Genomic DNA, 23,106 nt, shown 5'->3' on the forward strand with positions numbered 1-23,106 from the left:
GTCAGCCTGCCTGACATGTTTCTTCCTAATGGATGTCTTCAGAGGCATGGCTACAGCTATAACCGCACGCTATATATATATGAGAGTTGGTGGGTGGATCAGAGGGGATATGATCAATTTAGCCACCAACAGCTGAACAGAGTGTGTGTCTATCATGCAGCGTGCTGTGCGCATGCGCACGAGACACAAAAAACACTGACATGTGAGGAGAAAGCATTACGTTGCTCTGTACATGGTTGGAAGCAATCAGTCTACTGTGCATGTCTGCTTCCAAAGGAGCTATTGGAATATACTTGATTAGCAACAGATGACGCTACTCCGCATAGCCAATCAAAAAAGAAAGCAGAAAAGAACAGGATAAGGGTGGCAACAGATGACACTCCGCATAGCCAATCAAAAAAGAAAGCAGAAAAAAACAGGATAAGGGTGGCAACAGATGACACAGTGTCGTGTCATTGGCCGGCCCATCGTCCTGTGAAAAAAACAAGGCTAAAAAAAAGCTCAGATAAACGCGGACAGTCGACGAACAAGACGCCTGCCATGCGATCTGGCTCAGGGGGTTAAAACTTCTTGATTGCTTAAGTATCAGATGACATGTAGTAAATACAAATTCACATGTGAATTAAAAAAATTATTAAATTAAATTAAAAGGTATAAATGAGCGCCTGTCATACACTACCACTCAAGGGCATGAACAGAGCGCTAAACATTATGCAACAGATCAGCGCCTGCCATGCAATGCAACTCAGGGGCATAGCACTAAACACTTTTAGACAAGCTGGTTATGTACATAATAAAAATTCATATGCTATTAATGCGACACACCCTGCATTCACATATACAATACAAGTATAAAAATAAAGGAGACATCATTTAAAATATGCATCACAATAATCCAAAAATTGCGAGTATGTAAAAAAAGGGGGTAATGAAAAAACTAAATACAAAGGAAAAAGCAATGAGAAAATGTGTTGAAACTAACTATTGTTGATGAAGCTATTGACATCCCACTCAACATTTAACCCATGGGGCGTATAACATTTAAGAGTGTATATCCATCGGGTTTCTAATCACAAGATTTCTCTCTTGGTGTAACTGCCTCTCCAATGAGGTGTGAAGCAATCAATGGCAGTAAACGTGGTCCCTGCCGGGTTTTTATCATGGCATTCCAGATATTGACGTGAGACCGTATGTTTAGGAAAACCCTTCTTTATGTTCTTTATATGTTCCTTTATTCGCACGTTCATAGCTCTCATGGTGCGGCCCACGTATTGAAGACCGCATGGACAGGTCAATAAGTACACAACATTTTTTGAAGTGCAAGTGATAAAGGTATCTAGGTCATAAACCGTTGTGGTGGAGTTAGATTTGAACTGACAATTTTTTCTATTTTTATCGCTATTAATGCGACACACCCTGCATTTGCGGCATGGGAAAAAGCCCTTAGAGTTCTGGAAAAAAGAAACCCTATTAGGGGCATCAAGAACATTAGGGGCAACTTGCAACCTTAAGGGGGTTACTCCTCTGTAAATCACCTGTGGATGTTCAGGTAAAGATGGACCCAGCACTTTATCGTTTTTTAGCACAGCCCAGTGCTTTTTAAGAATCTTCTTTATGTCATAATGTTGTAGAGAGTAGGTGGTCACCAAAGAGAACTCATGAATGTTGTTATTTTTAGTGGTTCTATGTCCGCTCTTCAACATAGTGGCCCTATCCATATTGGCAACCTCGTTGATGGTTTTATCCAAGTCAGCATCAGTATATCCCTTTTCCAAAAATCTAGTTTTAAGATTGGAGGCCTGCGTCAAGAAATCATATTTGAACGTGCAGTTGCGCCTTAGGTGGTTAAACTGGCTTTTAGAAACCGCTTTTAACCAGGAGGGATGGTGGCAACTCCCCTGTCCAATATAGCCATTTCTTTCTGTCTCCTTGAAGAAGATGGTAGTTCTAAATTTATTATCACTGATCTGTATGTTCAAATCCAAAAAATGGATGGCAGTCTTGCTCATTTCAGATTGTAAAGAAATACCAAGGTTGTTCTGGTTCAATTCCTGTATGTAATTGGTCAATGATGTCTCATCACCTTTCCATAGGAGGAGGATGTCGTCTATATATCTGCCCCAGTACACCAATTCGGGCCATCTGTCAGCATAGACGACATCCTCCTCCCACTTGGCCATGAACAAATTAGCCATGCTGGGCGCAAATTTTGCACCCATGGCTACCCCTCTGTTCTGTAGGTAATAGGAACCCCCAAACCAGAAGTATTAGTGCATCATGGCAAACCTCAGAAGGAGTAAAATTAACTCCTTCTGTGAGGGGGCCAACTGGTTATCTCTATTGAGAAAAGTCTCGACTGTGTACAAGCCATCAGAGTGAGATATGATGGTATATAAGGAAGATACATCAGCGGTAGCCAAGATGTAATCTTGATGCCCCTTAATGAGATGCCCCTTAATGAGAGCTATGAACGTGTGAATAAAGGAACATATAAAGAACATAAAGAAGGGTTTTCCTAAACATATGGTCTCACGTCACTATCTGGAATGCCATGATAAAAACCCGGCAGCGACTACGTTTACTGCCATTGATCGCTTCACACCTCATTGGAGAGGCAGTTACACCAAGAGAGAAATCTCGAGATTAGAAACCCGATGGATATACACTCTTAAATGTTATACGCCCCATGGGTTAAATGTTGAGTGGGATGTCAATAGCTTCATCAACAATAGTTAGTTTCAACACATTTTCTCATTGCTTTTTCCTTTGTATTTAGTTTTTTCATTATCCCCTTTTTTTTACATACTCGCAATTTTTGGATTATTGTGATGCATATTTTAAATGATGTCTCCTTTATTTTTATACTTGTATTGTATATGTGAATGCAGGGTGTGTCGCATTAATAGCATGTGAATTTTTATTATGTACATAACCAGCTTGTCTAAAAGTGTTTAGTGCTATGCCCTTGAGTTGCATTGCATGGCAGGCGCTGATCTGTTGCATAATGTTTAGCCCTCTGTTCATGCCCTTGAGTGGTAGTGTATGACAGGCACTCATTTATACCTTTTAATTTAATTTAATAATTTTTTTAATTCACATGTGAATTTGTATTTACTACATGTCATCTGATACTTGAGCAATCAAGAAGTTTTAACCCCCTGAGCCAGATCGCATGGCAGGCATCTTGTTCGCCGCCTGTCCGCGTTTATCTGAGCTTTTTTTTAGCCTTGTTTTTTTCACAGGACGATGGGCTGGCCAATGACGCGACACTGTGTCATCTGTTGCCACCCTTATCCTGTTTTTTTCTGCTCTCTTTTTTGATAGGCTATGTGGAGTGTCATCTGTTGCCACCCTTATCCTGTTCTTTTCTGCTTTCTTTTTTGATTGGCTATACGGAGTAGCGTCATCTGTTGCTAATCAAGTATATTCCAATAGCTCCTTTGGAAGCAGACATGCGCAGTAGACTGATTGCTTCCAACCACGTACAGAGCAACGTAATGCTTTCTCCTCACATGTCAGTGTTTTTTGTGTCTCGTGCGCATGCGCACAGTGCGCTGCAAGATGGACACACACTCTGTTCAGCTGTTGGTGGCTAAATTGATCATATCCCCTCTGATCCACCCACCAACTCTCATATATATATAGCGTGTGGTTGTAGCTGTAGCCACGCCTCTGAAGACATCCGTTAGGAAGAAACATGTCAGGCAGGCTGACATCCGTACGCTGATTGCTGCAGATGATTGTCCTTTCTTTGATGCATGCTGTTTTGAACCTCAGTAGTAAGTTATTACTTTAAAGTTTTTTACATATCATTACGGGCTTTACTATGGGTCCTTCATTTCTCTCTCTCTGGGTTTATGATGACTACATGCCTGAAAGCCATAACTCTGAAGTGATCATTGGGAGTTGTATATATATGAAGGAAGTTACACGGAGGTTGCTGCCTGATGAGGGGTTCCGGTTGGCTGGATTCGCTGGATGCTTTTTGAGAGATAACCATTCATGCTTAATCCTTATTACCTTCTGGTAAGCAGACTACATTATCACGTGGTGACGAGTGACTTCTCTACATCTTCACACTATATTTGGTGATTGGACTCCTCCCACTCTTCAGATTTCTTTTGAACTATTTTTTTAGCGCCGCAATGAATTTTTAACGTGACTTTTTGTTTGATATCAACGAACTTTGCTGGCTGCTTGCTCTTTTGGGTTCAGCGCAAATTTTTTCTGTTTTGTTTGCTATGATTGTGCAAATACTGTACCCATGTGATGTTAATTGCAGTACAGTAGTATTATTACTTCATAAATTATAAAGGAGAAAAACTGACATCTTGCTAAGAATTTCCAGCTTGCTTGTGGACTGTTCCTCCTATAACAGTCCCTTACAGTTATCTGCTAACGTTATTTTTGTCCTAATGGATGACCTGGGTTCAGAACAAGTGGGTTCAATAATGCTGGCTATTAGACTGGGGGCATCTAGTGTCAGAATAAAAGTAATGGGGAAGAGATCTCTGGAGTGATGCTGAATATTGTAGCAAAACTGGTTTCTTTGTTTTATCTTTATATTGACTATTCATTTTTTTTTTTTGGTTGGAGTTCTGCTTTAAGTGGATGCCTAGATATTGTCTAGCTGCTATAAGCAGCTGCTCTTGTCTTGCTCTCATTTTCTGTTTTCTAGTTTTTCTAAATCAAATCTTTCTTAAGTAAGAATACATTAATTACCAGTTTACTTTCAACAAAACAATGTGTTGCATCACTTCTCTACATTATATATCGCAGGTCATGCACGCACCCATATAAGACGCTCACTTACATTAGCCAATTTGACTGCAATGTAATGCCACCAATGAATCATTGTTAACATGCTTACATTTAAGACACTTACTTCATTGATGCTAATTTCAGCTTCCACATACTGTAAACCTTTCTGCAGGATGGAGATAAGAGCGGCAGGTGGCACTAGTGTCCCGTTGATGTTAGACTGGCTGATGTGACTTTCAATTCCAAATGTGAATGCAGAGTGAGAGAAACCTGAAAACAAGGAAATCCAGTCGTGACATTCATCAAAATAACATCCCTGCTCGAAAAAAATAACAACAACCTGCTAGAGCAGCAGATTTATAACCAGGTTGGGCACTTTTTCTGCTCCATGGTACAATACACAAAAATGTATTTTATATTGTCATTAACAAAAGAAATGTACTAGCTAATAAAATTCCCAAAATTTACATATTTTGTCCTTAAAAAACACTGCCTATTCAAAGTGAATATTTTTATAAGCGGTATGCAAGATATTAGAGATTATGTCTTCCAAACAATTATGCCTGTGCAGGAAATAGAAGCATAATGATCATCAGCATTGTAATTGATTAAAATACCTCCTGAAGAGATAAGCTTGTGCACCCAGCTATGATTTGATGTACAATATTCAGTATTTATCTGGTGACCAGTAGAGCTGAGCAATTTCTTTCAGTTGCAATGCTATAAAGGGAAACCTAGATTAACCTATGCTGCAAAATAAGGATAAAATAAAGGTGAAACATGTTTCATTAGATATACAGGGTTATTCAAAAAGATGGAGCAGATTTCAACTTTTTATTTCAAACAAATTGTAAGGGATAGAAGCACATTCCACACATCACTGGATAGAAGAAGGTTCAAAGTTAAAAGCCCACCAAGAAGTTCCATTCAATGCCACACGACTGCACTGTTTCTTGTCTATAGGAAAATGGTGATGCCACCGGAGAAGACATTTTGTGCGCTGCAGTTTGCGAAGTGTGCATCCAGTGCAAAGTGATATTCGCCCTTGTATCAACAAACAGCCTTCTCGTCATCAGCAAATTCATGAGGGGCATAAAAGATTAATTAAAGATGGGTGCATAAGCAAACAGAAAAATGTTCATGCAAGATGGTGCCCCATCTAACTTTCACTTGGAGGTCCGACGTTATCTGAATGACACCATTCCAAAATGATGAATTGGAACAGATGGACAACACGACAGTGTTTATCTTCTGTGGCCTCCCAGGTCACCAGACTTTACCCCTTGCGATTTTTATCTGTGGTGGGTACATAAAAGAAAGCATGTTTGTCCCACCTATGCCTGCTACTCTTTAAGATCTGAGATATCAGAGTGTTGAAGCTGTGAATTCAATAACTAGCGACCAGTTGATTTGTGTGTGTCAAGAAATGGTCTATGGTTTTGATGTCACGCAACACATAGTGCTCGAGTTGAGTGCATACAGCCTCAAGGACCATAAAACTTTGAACCATCCTCTATCCAGTGATGGAATGTGCTTCTATCCCTTACCGTTTGTTTGAAATAAAAAGTTGAAATCTGTTTCAGCTCTTTGAATAAGCCTGTACATTATTTAATATACAGAAAAAACATTAATAACATTGCATTTGGAATACCAGTTATATAATGCTCTGCACCAAAGGTGACCAAATGATTTACATGTTTTTGTGCAAGATAATAATGTTTTGTGTTAAGTGAGTTCCTTTTTGAAAATTAAAAATACAATTTAAATGCTAAGAGGTGAATAAACTGTTATGCCCTGTACACACGGTCGGACATTTATCGGACATTCCGACAACAAAATCCATGGATTTTTTACGACGGATGTTGGCTCAAACTTGTCTTGCATACATACGGTCACACAAAGTTGTCAGAAAATCTGATCGTTCTGAACACGGTGACGTAAAACACGTAAGTCAGGACTATAAACGGGATAGTAGCCAATAGCTTTTGTTTCTTAATTTATTCTGAGCATGCGTGGCACTTTCTGCGTCGGATTTGTGTACACATGATCGGAATTTCCGACAATGGATTTTGTTGTTGGAAAATTTTATAGCAAGCTCTCAAACTTTGTGTGTCGGAAATTCCTATGGAAAATGTGTGATGGAGCCTACACATGGTCGGAATTTCCGTCAATAAGGTCCTATCACACATTTTCCATTGGAAAATCCTATCGTGTGTACAGGGCAATAGTCTGTTGCTCTGTTCTAGCGAAAATGTTATGGGGCGTACACACGGTCGGACTTTTCGTCTACAAAAGTCCGACAGCCTGTCCGACAGACTTCCGGCGGACTTTCGGCGGACTTGCAGCAGACTTTCTAACGAACGGACTTGCCTACACACGACCACACAAAAGTCAGACGGATTCGTACGTGATGACGTACACCGGACTAAAATAAGGAAGTTCATAGCCAGTAGCCAATAGCTGCCCTAGCGTGGGTTTTTGTCCGTCGGACTAGCACACAGACGAGCTGATTTCGGGGTCCGTCGTAGTTATGTTTCAAATCTAAAGTCCGTCGGATTTGAGGCTGAAAAAGTCTGCTGAAAGTCCGGAGAAGCCCACACACGATCGGATTACCAGCCAGCTTTAGTCCGTCGGCGTCCGTTGGACTTTTGTAGACGAAAAGTCCGACCGTGTGTACGGCCCATTACAGTTAGCATTAGAGGATGTAGTGTTTGGTTTGGCATGTGGGTCACAAAGACCCACATCAAGAGTGGGTCATTTGGCAAGTGTTCAAAGGGCAAAAGGACTATGCTTTGGACATCTATCTGATATAAAAAATGTGTAGGTGGCTAACACTAATACTGTAGATGTTAGAAAGTTAGAATCACTGTAAATAGGGGGCTTTATTTAGCTACTGGTAAGCCAGGTTGTGTCTGGTTTGGGGATGCGAGTTTATGAAAAACTTTTTTATCCTATATAGATCCAGTACAATCTTACTAGCATTAGCTCTTTATCTCAGTTTACAAGTTATTAATAAATGGGGTTGTGAGCAAATACACCTAAGGTGCTACACAAACACTCCTTCCAGAAAGTGGGGAGAGGACCAAATGAAAAAGTGGGACTTTTAGTTCCTCTGAATAAGACATGCACCCTGAAGCCTCTCAACCTGCTTGGATGGGAACCCTTGGTAACAAACTTTTCTACACTGTTGCAGGGCTCAGCACTGTCATAATTCATACATTTTTTATTTTTTTCAAAATGTAAAAGACACATCAAATGTAATTTAAAACACATCATATACAGTTTCAACTCTCATTTTATACATCGCTTGAAATTGAATCATTTTCTGATCAAAAAAACGCTTCTTCAGGATCCGCACTGCAGTCGAGGCTTGTTCATCATTTCCAATCTGAGAATAAGCTGATGTCCAAAAGGACCAACAATATCCTATCTTGTCTCCAATTAGGCATAAAGAGATGTAATTTCACACTCTGAATTTAAACAAACAGAACCAGAAAGATGGTACCCCTCTAGCAAGGTGAATAAACCTCCAGTTGAGTAAAAGCTTAAAAAATTAATCCAACTTTTTAAATGTTATTATCCTTTGGAGAGGAAGGTCCAGCTGACCATTCATGTCCTTATGTGAATGCCTATTAATAACTGTGTTTCCATTTAAAAATAGCCCCCTCACAAATACCTAAAGTTCTGACAGAGTTATTGTCCCTATGTAGCCCTACACAGACTTATTGTTCAAAAATCAGTATTCAGAATATAGCGTCTAGGATAGGGAAATCTCGCATTTCTTTTCCCATTATGGTCCCATTATAGTAAAATAAATTACAGTGTGATGTCTGTAGTATAATAGGCATCATGAATGAAAAGATGTGAAAAGATGTGTATGGAGGGCGCTCTGAATAGCAGAACTGAGCAGATAGATGTCCTTATTGGGGGTAAAATATTCAAACGATGATGAGTCTTCACGCACTTAGGGCTGCACTTAAAGAGGAGAGCAATCTCTAGTATATAAAACAAAACAGAGGCGCCTCTAAGTGCAGTATTAAAACTTCCTCCTGAGCTGTGAGATCACATGCTGCTGACTATCATTATCTCTGGGAATTTCTGACACACACTGGGACCACCCTGATACCAGGTCACCTGCCCCACTTTACTTATGATGCACCCTTTTCATCATCCATCAAGTGTTTTTATCCCTTGTAATAGAAAAAAGCATGACTGGACCACTTAAATATGAGATCTGGGGTCAAAAAGAACTCAGATCTCATATTTACATTAAAATGCAATAAAAAAAAAAAATTGTCATTAAAAAAAAATATGGCTGTTTAACCTCCCTGGTGGTATGATTATTTCAGATTTTAGGTGCTGAAAGTGGTACAATTATTTTACACAGAAATTTGGCGTTTTATATTATAGGCCTGTAATTCTTAGGAATAATTCACTTAAATCTGTCCAAATAAGAGTCTAGTAGACATCCCGGGTATGATAAAGTTTGAAAAACGAAATAAAAAATTACAATATAATAAATAACTATAAATAATTATACCAAATAATAATATAATAATAATAATAATTATTCAATAATGTAATCAAATCAAAAACACTGAAATTTGCTCCGTTGCAGAATTGTTGCTTTTGTTACTTTTAGTGTTTGGTGACGGATTTCCCCACAAATCACTATCACTCCATTCTGCAAGTGATTCTAATTTATTATTGCTGTTTTCTAGCTGGTCTAAAGCCACTTTTGATGTAAAGGGACAGTTTTGGTTGCTATGGACAATCTCCAGTTTCCAGGCAGAAAGAACAGTTTTTATAATATAAAACTGCATGCAGGACACTGGGCAGACCACTAGGGACAAAGGAGATGCGTAATTATTTGATACAGTACTGTAATCTTTAAGATTACAGTATACTGTATCTGTACTGTGTGTTTTACTTTTTGAATTTGGCGCCGAACTCCGTCCCTGTGCGTCGCAACACTCGCAGGGGACGGAGCTCGGCACTGTGAATTGAACGAGACACGGCAGCTCGACTATCACAGCGGGCAGACATCGCAGAATCCAGGGGACAAGGTAAGTATCCTCTACATGGATCCTGTGATGTGATCCTGAGTCTGGCTCAGGGATACCGCTTTTGGCATTGAAAATCCACCCCGAGCCAGACTCAGGAATACCGCCAGGGGGGTTAAGAGCTATGGGGGGAAGTGACGTTTTGACATCGCTTCCGCCCTGCAGTGATATGGAGATGGGTGGGAGCCATCCTCCCCTCACTTGTCTCCATACCCAGGCAGGGGACAGACGCTTTCGCCTCCGCCGCAGCCGACGGGTCCAGTAAGCTGTGGAGGGCACCGAAGTGCGGCGGGAGGGGGTGCCCCTCTCCTGCTGCCGATAAAAGTGATCTTGCAGTGAATACGCCACAGAGACCACTTTTGTCTTTAACTGGACAGCTTACTGAAGAAGAAGATACCGGAGTTATGGCAGCTAGCTGCTGCTATAACAACGATATCCTCCTTCAAAGTACCGACGGTGGGCGGTCCGGAGGTGGTTAAAAGTTTTAATACTGCACTTAGAGGCACCTCTTTCTGTTTTGTTATGAATTAAATGCTTTATACAATAACCTTGCTAATAGAGGATACTGAAACAAAAATTTTAATTGGTTACTATAGTCAACAAAGACATTTGTTCTCACCATCTGAGAGAAACATCAAGAAATGAAACATTGTGTTAAAGCTAAACTACAGGCTAAAAGTGAAATACACTGTTGCAGTACATATATGTGAACAGTTTAATCTGCTGAAAATACTGCATTGCTACTCTTCTTGTTATTCAGGTTCCTGTGTCAGACTATGTCCCCAGGCCCTGCACTCCCTAAAACCTCTATACAGGATTCATTGTAGTTGAACTATGCAGCCAGGTCTATGACCTGCCCCAGCATTTAATTGGACATTGAAGGTGCAGCAGCACACTCATAAGATTATTGCTTCACTCTTTCTTCCTTTCGAGAAGCTCTCTGTGTAAAATGGCCAACACTGTTCAATCCAGCAGAGCCTGATAAGCTGATGCTGGCGCTATCTCCACTGCTATACAAATGGTTACAAAAGGTTGAAATGGTTTGGAAATTTTCACTGTAACATGTTAAAGGACAACTTAACCTAAAAAGAACCCCAGCCCTTCTTCCAAAAAACCAAACCTTATCTAACCTAGAATCCCCCTACCTAGCTGCTTACTTTGTGCTCTATGGCAACAGTTACTTCACCAAGCAGTAACATCCTTGGGCCCCAAAATCTTTCTTAGGCTGGCTAAACACTAGTAGATTTTCTAACAAATGGTTGTATGAAAATTCTTATAAGTGCACCCGATGAAATGATGAATGTCTTTTCAAAGTACTTAAAAAAAGTTTTCTTTTAACAGTTAATTTGGGAGTCAATTGACTTTCCCGAAATTCAGTTTGACCCCATGATGATTTAATGATTAAAAGATTTAATTGAACGTAGTTAGAACATACATTTTCAAACACAGTTCTACTATTGTTTGGCCAGCTTGAGTGTCCTTAATTGTGCCCTGTGTAGTAACTTTTTATAGGCTTTAATGGGGCAGTACTCCTACACTAGAGGCATTAGGAGCGTGGCGGAATTTAAATCTGTAGTTACACAGACATGACCATCATTGTAGAAGATTGCCAAGAGTCCAAGATAAACACTTTAAGGGGGGAGAATAGGGTTCTTTTTTGTTATTGAAATTGTACTTTTAGCTCTAAAATGATTAAACGTGGCCCTTAATGCTTCTAAATGATGGATAACAGTCTATTTCTTTAACAATGTGATTAACAGTCTTTATAAAAGCTAGCTTATATGAAACTGATACAGTTTTTAAGAGCCCTAGCACAAAAGAAGATATGAAATGGGACCAAGGCATTGTATAAGTCATTATCAGCAGTCTTAATTCCGATGTGATACACGCAATGAATATTGTGGGTCTCTGGCAGAAGACTAATCTGCTTAAAATAAAATTTTTTCTGAGCTTTCCTTGCTATTTGGAAATAATTATATGTCTGGATTTCAATTGAAGCTATTCTGCAACCAAAAACACAGCCTTATGTTTTGATTTGCATATTTCTTATGCAGCATATAAACTACACTGAAAAAGCACTGCTGTGTTATTTGTCGAGATAAAAATATAAATTAAGGGAATGCAGTACTTTACACCGCATTGCTGCTATGGTTCCTAATTTCATTCCCAACAGTCATTTGTCTTGAAATGAAAGGAAAACATTAACATTTCTATTTCTGGTTTTGGATCACAGCTATGCTATGATTTTTAGTAGTTCTAATTTTGAGAATTTATTGAAAAACTCCCTTCATTCTTGTACTTAAAATTAGACATCTGATACTGTCTTGAAATATGTTGCAGTGTGGTGTCTTTAGGCATTTTGGTAGTTTGGGTGCCCATTCACAGACAGTTTTCACCACCAGGTCAAACCTGACCTCAAACATGGGTGATCAGAGGATTAAAAACTATGGCAAAGGGCAGCCATTCTGGCAATTTAATGCCAGAGATAACTTACCAGATTATGATGGAGGACAAAAGCAGCAGTATGAGAATCTCAAGAAAGCATTAATAAGAACTTCATACAACTGACAATTTGCTTTTGAGGTAATAAATATCTACTCATAGGCATAGGCATGGGCACATCCTAATTACCACGTGCGGTGCAGATTCCCACTGCTGCCCAGGTTCCCCCTCCATGTCCCCCTCCCTACAGTGTATTGTGGGTTCCTCTTTACTCCTCTCTTGCTGGCTGCTGCAGGGGATGTTTTAGGATGGAGAGCGGGGGGAAAAGGCTGGTAAATATGTAATTTATTGGCTCCTTCCTTTTCTGAATAAACACAGTGAGTGATCAGTACCGATCTAATTGTAAGTGCCAGACTGACTTCATTGTGCTACAGTAAGAGATCTTGCAGCACCATAAAATTGAAAAGTAGTGTCAGCAGAGGCAGCAAAATGTAACAGTAAGATAGGAAGCTGATTCTTCATATAATTGATGTCCATTTTCCATTGAATCATATAAAAACACAGGTGACATGTTTTATGCTAATATACTGGCCACTTCCTTGGAACGGTACTTAGGACACGAAAGAATGATGAAAGAATATATCGGTGTAATTTTATGAAGAATTAGCTTCCTAGCTTGTCATTTAAATTTGGAATGCTTTTGCTGACACTACCTCCCAATTTTTGGTTGTCCAAGACATCTTTTCTGCAAATAAACCAGAATCCATAGATTGCATTGCACAGGATTGTCCTGATCACCCTACTTAGCATAGTGTGCAAGTGCCTCTGCATGGGGACAGCTATGTTTCCCACAGGCTCCTATACCAGTTTGTCTGACCCCTTATATAGAAGCTCAGCAACCTCACAGACGTGTGTACATCACCACATTTTTTCCTTTCTTCTTACATTGTATCAAGCTATCTTTCAAATTACTACAAAATAAGGATCTCTCCTGTGGCCTTCTGGCTGCTTGTTCATCTTATCAGAAGATTGTGTGATAGACTCTATTGCATAGTCACAGAATTTTTTTTTGCTATATACAGCGGATAAATACAAGCAATTGCCATAAAGTAGTGTCTGTTGGATGAAGAAAACTGTCTCAGAAGAGATTTTTTTCACTTGTATATTACAATATGCAGTATCATAAAGATACAGTACTTGGTTGCTACTTTGGCAAGCAATTTGTTATTGCACAGTTCTTCGGGGTTCCAATGCAGACACATAAGCTCACTTTTTATCATTAATCGACTTGTGTACAACCAGCCTTCCCATACACGGATTGAAATTTTGATTCATGTATGGCCAGGTTAAGTCTTCCAAATAATCAACCTACAAGAAGTAGATTTACGATCTTAAAAGCATGTTCCAAATTAATGAATCTAAAAAGGGTGCAGATGGATCATCTTGCCCAGAGAAAGACCGGATTTGTCCAGCACTGTGATAATGCTCTATTGCAGTCATGGAGTGGATTTGAGTAAATGAGACTATTTTAAAGGCATTTTTATTAATCTTCCTGGGATAGGAAGACCTGAACACATAAAAAGTAACTGGGGAGGATTTAGGTGCTCCAAGTGATATGATGGAATTAGAGATATCGTCTCAAAGTCCAAAATCCATTTGAAGACCTCCAATGCCCATATTATTAAAAGTGGACTCCAAGGTTAGAGAGGTCTGTTCATATAACAACAAATCCTTCAGGTATCCTATGACTGAAATACCTCCGAGGTGAATAAGACCCAAAACTGAAGTTAGGACATTAGTAAATAGTCTCAGGACTGAGGCAAGGCTGATGGAAGGGCCACACACTGATAGAGGTAATTGCCAACTGCAAAGCAAAGAATTGGTAATGACCTGGAAAGATAGGAATGTGTAGTTATGCATTCTTTATCCCAATGGATGCTAAGAAGTCTATAAGCAATTAAGAAAGGCAGTCCCTGACTGACTAGAGTCTATCTGAAACTTCTGAAGATGAACAAATGCATTAAAAGCCAAAATAGGATGAATGCATCTTTTGGATTTTTGAACTGTAAACTGTTTTGGACAAAATCCTTGAATCTTCAGGTTAGGGGAATGGGAATAATAAGCCCTAAATGGCTGAAAGAAGATCTAAGTGGAAATATTGAGGTAGAAGACAGGGTTTAAACTGTGCTTTGTTACCTTGGTAACTTCCCACACCCATGTTCTCTTTTCAAATCTCTGCAAAAGCCATAGAGCAGATCTGCAGGGGTGGAGTTATGCTGGTTTTGGTTCCTTGGCTTGCCAAGGAAGCTTGGAACCCCCGGGGCTCCTGAGTGGATGGCAACTTGTGGGCCAATGACCATACTACAAATTCCATGAGACTGATGGGACATCTCAACCATCTAAGAAAGGCATGCACAATTCATATATTATAGTTGGTCTCTAATAAACTGTAATTTTCATTCTGTGCAATATTGTTGCTTTTTGAATTGAGAAACCTTATCAAATGTTTTTATGATAGTTGGCATTAAGGGTGTATCCGCTGATTCATAATAAAACACTTCAACAGCTCTTCGGCACACCTTTCAGATATTTTAATTGATTGTATTAATTCTGTAAATGCCCTCTCAAAAAACTATGAGCTTATATTCATCATCAAAACTATGAGTGATTAACGAGGGCCAGTGATTCTAATAATTTAGATTGGACTTTCTCTCCAAGTGAATTGGAATTTTTATGGAACCAAAGACCAGGCACACTTTACAAATATTTTACACTTTTACTTTTTATTTGACGGTTACTTATTGCCTATTTTTATTTTTTTATTTACATTTTGTATTTCTTTTTTTTTTTTTTACTATTATACATAATTATTTCCATCCCCCCCCCCCTTTCTTTAAAATAATTAAACATTGTTAGGCTGAATCTTCAAATGCTCTAATTAGAAATAGAAGGAATTTGCCCCATGTTGTAAACCTAGTTACACTTCAGTCTGAGCATGGTGATAAAGACATCTTCTCTAAAGGTGAGAATTGTAACTGCGGATGCTATGAACGGTGCATGTTTCTGTTAAAACACATCATGTTGGCTATTGTGTGTGTATGTAAAGAGCTGACAGTGCAGCTAACCTGCTCCAATGATGATCACTTTCAGTCTGCTGGTGCTTGGACTTTTGTCCCAGAGCAGAAAAATCTCTGCATAGGGTGGGATATGAAAGGGTAATGTCCCAGGCTATATATACACTTAAGACTTTTTGACCCTTTTGCTTCTCTAACACTTAATGACACCACAATTGGCTCCTATTCTGCATACTTATTAACCCTGCATGGGGATCCTGTCTGCATTGAAAATGTGCAAGTCTCATCCCAACATACATGTGACACAGCAAACTAATCCATAATTAAATGTAGATATCTTAACTCCTTTGGGACTGGCTGCAGGCTATCATTTTGTCAGGGCTGGGCTCAGCCCTTCCTTCTCTGAGCTGGCCACTCAGCTGTCGGCTAATTGCCAGCTCCTATCTCTCCACAGTTACTCAGCAGTTGATGATATCCTGCTTGTCAGTCCTGTCTACTTAAGCCGTCCAGTCCAGAGGAGCTCTACCTTCGCTTTGCTGACATCCCTTCTGCCTCCAGATCCTGCTTGCTGTTCCACTACATTGATCCCTGACTTCTGGCTTGGCTGACTATCCGTTACGGTTACTGAACTTTGGCTACGTTTTGACTATGTTTGTTTTTTTTTACTTTTATTATTAAACTAGTGTGATTTGACTGTACTTCTGTCTCGGCCTGATTTCATGGTTTCTGACACATTTAGACAGTAGTTCTTCAATTTAGTATGACAGGTGCCCTGTGTGTAATGTTACCAAATGTATTGCAGACTGGTGTAGAATAACTATCATGATATGCTTTATAACATTGACCTTGATCATGATAAGATCTTTTTTTCCAATTAGATTCTACATGTTTTTCAAATTTCCCACTGGGAAAGGGTATTGTGGCATTTCACATACCACATGTAGGTTATCTGTATGCATGTGCTCATCAAATATATATACACATTCCTAGTCCTATGCATAGATTGGTGTTTTTCAATAATGTAAATTGTCAATGCACCTTATGCATCTATAGTAAGATGTTGCCAATATCCAATCAAACACTTTAGAAAGTATATGTTTGTACATCTCATTATTAACTCTTATAAACAAACTATTTGGTTCTTTAATCTGAGCCCACTTTTGTTCTTTTGACTTTTGAGGATCATGTCTTGACACTAGACGTTCAGGTTTTTAGCTCATTTATGGAAGGACTTTAAAGTAGCTGACTTTAAGAAAATGGAGGAGAGGGGTAAAATTCAGAAAAAAAAGGGCGAGCTGGATACATGTATTATACGTATTTGGTTGACTGACAAAGCGGGGGGGGGAGTTGTTTGCAATAAGTAACCAAGTCTTGACTTTGTAGGTACCCTAGGTCTACTTACTTGTGTGCAGTCATTTGGAAACATAGGGATTAATTTACTAAAGGCAAATAAGCTGTTCATATAGCAAGGGATTTTTTCATTCTGCAAGGGAATTTCACTTGGTTTAGTGAATGTGCTAAAAATTCACTCTGCACAGTATACTCAATCACATGCAAGGAAATTAAAAATACAGTAATTTTGCTTGCACGTGATTGGATGATAGAAGTATGCAGAGTTTCACCTCATTCACTAAGCTAATTGAAATTGCCCTTACAAAGTAAAGACAATATGGGTTTGATTTGCCTTTAGTAAATCAACCCCATGTTGTCTAATTTTGCCAAGTTATGTTGTATTAATAAATGTGGACTTTTGAAGTACAAGCTTATTCAGCACATATAACAAATATTTATTTCCAAGAGCAATGTAATGAACTTACTGAATTAGAATATACGTTTATCTGACAGATTATTTATGTATGTGATAGATGCTTTGACAAAGGTAATGTTTTAATGCATTCTACCGTCTGCTATGTGAAACCAGCAAAAGCAGAGAACTTTATGTAGCTCATAGGGTCCGATTTAAGGCATGAAGAGTTGCCATGGGTTCCAGTGTTTTAATCCAGCCTCAGTTTGTCAGATTGCTAGCGGGCACTTGACATGGAGGAGCAAACATCTACAAATCACTTAAATCAATAAAACAGAATTTTTGCTTGCACATAATTAGATGACTGAAGAGAATGTAGCCTTGTTTTATTCTGTAAAGCATTTGTAAATCCAAAAACACATTTATCATAAAAGACTCTCAGCAAAATTTGTCCAAATGTAATGCCCTTAATTGAATATTTTTCAGTATGGAAAAATACTTTATGATCCTGACAGTTATACCAACTTCATCATCACATTGTGCATGCTCCTGTTTCTAAAAACACTTAATGTTGTGCTCTGTGTACCTGTCCAACTCCATCTTCCAGCAGTCCAAATTACAAGCAGCATTGTCTGTCAGGATGTTTTAAGTACATGATTGACCACAGTTCCTCCATCCAACTTTGCTGCCTTACACTTTATACCTGATGTCCTCTCTAGTGATTTATTTATCCTTTAAAAAAAGCAATCCCTTAACAAAGTGTGTAATTATAATGTGCAGGATAAACTTTCTTTATATTGTTTATACAAGCCATGCAATCACTTTTTATACACACAGGGGGCAGAGGATGGAAATAAGCAGTAGTGATGTCACCAGGACACATGACATGCTTCCCCATCTACAAACCTGGACTGTACAGAGTGAAAAAGAGGGAAAAGCAATCTTGTGACCTTCACAAGTAATAAAAGGTATTTTTGCTATTCATTTTACTGTGTTTAACCCCTTGACGCAGACGTAACACATATATGCAGGCCCACTGCACTGGGCTTTTTTCCGTGGGGCTGCATATATGCGTATCTCCCTTTGTGCTGGGAGCACGCCGCACAGTGCACTCCCAGCACAGAGACCGGAGTCTCGCTGAGTGCCCCAGGTCCTGCACCATTGATCAGGTCCCAGAACTACCGATTCTGGGTCACCTGATCGCTGTGGTATCTTCTGATTGGCTACCACAGTGATCAGTCAATGTGAAGCCTGCCCCTATGTTTCGCTATCTGTAAACAGAGAGGATGTATCTTTTTTTCTCCATTCAGAGAGAGAGAGAAAAAAGTGTCTAAAAATAAATAAATGGAGGAATAAATAATAAAAAATAAAATAAAATAAAAATACCTAAATCAAGGTTTGATCTAGGTCAGTGGCAGGGTTAGTGTTTGGGTAAAATAAGGGTCAAAGTTCAGGGTCAAAGGTCAGAGTGAAAGATCAGGGTCAGTATATTTTGGGCAGCATTTATTTTTTATTTTTTAGAACTAGCATCAGCGTCAAGGTATAATCCACCTGGATACATACACAAAGTAAAATATAGGTGTCTTGCGAGCCACAGATGGACTAATGCCTCTAAGGAGTAAACTATTTAAGCTGCAAGCACTGAACCACGTTTCATTGCGTGTAGATAAATAAAAAATAGTAAATGTGCCCGCGCTAGTATAGTGTCACATATAAATATATAATATATAAAAAATATTTTCACATATAAAACACATGTAATGTGATAAATAAAACCATACAGGTAAAATATAATGCAAATAACTATAAATGATAAACCACCAAGTGCATATAAAGGTGCAATCGTGGTAGTAACTAATAAAAGTGCAACGTGCTAAAATAAAAATATCAAAACACTTTCCAGTGACAAATGAGTGTATATCCCAATTAATAAATACAAATCACAAAAAACGTGAATAAATAGTGTCCATAAAATGAATAAACATCATGCTTCTTCTGATGGGTGTATATATCACAACACGTGAAAACTGTGCTCTCCCGTGACACCCCACATGTGCTTGCGCTCACCTTCAGTCCTGTGACACAGTAATTAAACGGTGTCAAAATAAGCATTGGGGCCACTCCTAGGTTCACTCAGGATACAATGATGCAAAGACACTCCTCCCAGGTGAAACTGCTAGGCTCACTCAGGTTACAATGGTGCAAAAACACTCCTCTCAGGTAAAACCAAGATCCAAAATCATAGAAAAAACAAACAGAGGGACTCCATAGTGCAATATAGCCAGGACATTTATTAAAGAATAAGCCCTCCAAGAGGGTACTCACATTGGATGGGTGCTAGAGTGCACCAGACTGTACAGGTAAAATAATAAGCAGCTGATCGTATGGCGTGCGGTATGGCATGTGCAATCCTCCTCCTCTGCTGACAGGACGGAGCTGTCAGCAGAGGAGGAGGATTGCACATGCCATACCGCACGCCATACGATCAGCTGCTTATTATTTTACCTGTACAGTCTGGTGCACTCTAGCACCCATCCAATGTGAGTACCCTCTTGGAGGGCTTATTCTTTAATAAATGTCCTGGCTATATTGCACTATGGAGTCCCTCTGTTTGTTTTTTCTATGATTTTGGATCTTGGTTTTACCTGAGAGGAGTGTTTTTGCACCATTGTAACCTGAGTGAGCCTAGCAGTTTCACCTGGGAGGAGTGTCTTTGCATCATTGTATCCTGAGTGAGCCTAGGAGTGGCCCCAATGCTTATTTTGACACCGTTTAATTACTGTGTCACAGGACTGAAGGTGAGCGCAAGCACATGTGGGGTGTCACGGGAGAGCACAGTTTTCACGTGTTGTGATATATACACCCATCAGAAGAAGCATGATGTTTATTCATTTTATGGACACTATTTATTCACGTTTTTTGTGATTTGTATTTATTAATTGGGATATACACTCATTTGTCACTGGAAAGTGTTTTGATATTTTTATTTTAGCACGTTGCACTTTTATTAGTTACTACCACGATTGCACCTTTATATGCACTTGGTGGTTTATCATTTATAGTTATTTGCATTATATTTTACCTGTATGGTTTTATTTATCACATTACATGTGTTTTATATGTGAAAATATTTTTTATATATTATATATTTATATGTGACACTATACTAGCGTGGGCACATTTACTATTTTTTACATACACAAAGTAGTTGTGATGATATGTATGGTTTTACTAACACATGTCAAAGTTGCAAAATTGTGCTTTGGCATTAAGATTTGTTTTACCCTTTGGGGTGAAAGGGTTAATGGATTAATTAATTGGGGTTTTTGTACCCAACCTATATTTATAAAGAGGGCATTAGGGTTTACAGTCTAAGACAGTGATGGCGAACCTTGGCACCCCAGATGTTTTGGAACTACATTTCCCATAATGCTAATGCACTCTGCAGTGTAATTGGGCATCATGGGAAATGTAGTTCCAAAACATCTGGGGTGCCAAGGTTTGCCATCACTGGTCTAAGAGAACATTCACTTTATGCAGTGAACTTACTCCTTTAGTAAAACAATCTTACTGTATTAAAAATCACTCTACAAATTTCCTATATAACATTGTCTTCTAGATTTTACAGATGGTTATCTTGTGCCACGAAAATGCAAAAATGCATTCAAGAAGCTTCTCAGTTACTGTATCACAACTGACATATTTCCATAGCAATTAACCTAATTAGTCCTTTTATTTCTGATCTCTAATGTCACCAATTCAATATTTTAACATAGCACTATCACAAGTCCTTACTGTTGATGACATAACATAAAGTCCTAATTTAAATGTATTTTTCAATTATGTAGCGTGAAAATAAGTTTGTCTTGACATTTAAGTGAGATAAGAGTTTTCACATTACCTTTACACTCTATTTTCTGTTAAAATAGTACCTCTATTTTTAAAATACAAGCATGTTGCTATGTCCTAGAAGAGAGCTATGCCTGATACATTGAAGAACACGGAAAGGCTAAGTTGTCTGCTATTTGGGAAGCTGAGTTTTACAAAATCAATGTTATTCTGTAGTGTTTGGATAATAAACTGTTCTTTAAAAACACTAGATCAGGTAAGACAGGTTTATGCATACGTGATGATTTCTACTCAGTATCATACATTCTTAACAGCTATAAAAATAATGACTAAAAGAGGTAATCTACATAAAATGTTACTAAAATAAATCCTTGATTATAAGATTGATTTTGCTTGCTGTAAATGTCCTTCATTTGCAAAATAACACAGCAAAGACTTTTAAATTATCCTTCCAAATAGCTGAAACGGTTCCCATTATGACATGTAGGTGACATATTTTCAAGTGTTATGGTGCTTGGATAAAACTAGCATTCGCAGGAAGCAGACTACTCTACCCTTCTGCAGAACTGCTATACCATGTGATCGGGGCACATAGGCATGCATCCTCAGCAATGGCAAATAAGCCAGATGTTGCTACAAGATATCTTTGCTTTCTGACATCTGTTTGGAAATGTAATTTATGAAGGAGGAAATAAACTAAAAATACAGTTGAAAGTTACCTAGCAAGCTACTAATCCATTGCACAAAACAATATGTCCACATGAACAGGTCCGCAGAAACTGGTACTTGCCATATTATATAACAAAGGGGAGCCAAATATATAACTTTAAAAGAATAAAAATAATAATAGTAATAATAAAAAAGATCCAAAATTTACCCCAAATATCAAGTGTACAGACTTGCAAAATCCATAGCTCAACCCATAACTGGACTTTGCCAGGCTGTAGAGTTGATATCTGGGATGGACCTTTACCATTATTACTAATATTATTATCTTTTATGGCTTCCCTCTGTTTTAAACTATGATGAGTACCTTTTTATGCCTTTTGCGTGTGTGTGGCTAGTGGTGCATACCTCAGCCCCCCCCTGCAGGCCAGACATCACATTTTTCCATGCTATTGGTGGGTAGGTGCATATTTTCTTTTCCTCCTTTAATTCCTCATATCTGTCATACTGGGGACAGATAATGTGGATCCTCAGGAAGCAAATTAATCACAAAACGTGTTGATCTAAGATGCCATACAGCAATAATCATTTGATTTGTAAAGAGGCATTTGATGCTGATTTCTAGAGGAGAATAATTATTGGTCACAATCCAGATTTGTAGATTTTATACAGTAAATTTATAGAAAAACCTCTTTAAGTTTTAACATTTATATTTTTTTGCAATAAATTGTTGATTTTAGTTCATTGTGGTCTCTATGTGGCATATACAAAGTCCCATTTTTTTTATGTGCCACCCCCATCAAATCATTCCCCGCATCAATTACCTTTTGTACCACCACCCCCTCCCTTTAGAATGTAAGCTCTACGAGCAGGGCCCTCCTGTCCCTTCTGTATTGAACTTTACTGTAATTGTGCTGTCCTCCCTCTACATTGTAAAGCGCTGCGTAAACTGTTGGCGTTATATTAATCCTGTACATTAATAATAATGTGCCCTCGCACTGCCTTAGGTTGATTGAGTGGCCGTGACTGTAACCGAATCTTAGGGATGGTACCCATAATTAAGATTTTTTTGTAGGACATAAACCCACGCCTTGGCTTTTTGCTATATATATATGCATTGTATTGTTAACATGGAGTCTCACTAATGTATATCCTCTCTATACATTTTCTCAGTAGGAAAAAGAAACAAAAGTGTTCAGTTATTGTGCTGTATTGGATTACATGACAGCCTTTCAGGTGGTTAATTAGCTTGACACACCAGAGCACTATTGCATGATATGAACTAAGGGCTGAGGTTTAATACAGCACTCACTGGTCCAAACTTAACATTCTCAACCTTCTTTATAGCCTCTCCTTGTAGCTAACATGCTCACTCTAATAACATCTTTGTAAACCATGAAAAAAGTGCTTTATTCTGGGCCTCCTCTCAACTACAGGTGCAGGCTATTTCCTCAGGTCATCTATGGCTGTTGAAAGTTGCAGTACAAAAGACTGCACAACAATTTGC

At 38.7% G+C, this 23,106-nt stretch overlaps 1 protein-coding gene across 1 annotated transcript in view; it reads right to left on the bottom strand.

The window, feature by feature from the left end:
* Positions 1-23,106, bottom strand: part of TBL1X (transducin beta like 1 X-linked) — a gene marked incomplete in the record, with an annotated part of 495,828 nt that overhangs the window by 121,607 nt on the left and 351,115 nt on the right. Inside the window, 1 exon segment of the mRNA XM_073616359.1 lies at positions 4,886-5,031. Within this exon segment, the coding sequence (XP_073472460.1) occupies positions 4,886-5,031 (146 nt within the window).

This window comes from Aquarana catesbeiana, linkage group LG02, assembly GCF_042186555.1.
Source record: "Aquarana catesbeiana isolate 2022-GZ linkage group LG02, ASM4218655v1, whole genome shotgun sequence".
Classification (NCBI taxonomy): Eukaryota; Metazoa; Chordata; class Amphibia; order Anura; family Ranidae; genus Aquarana; species Aquarana catesbeiana.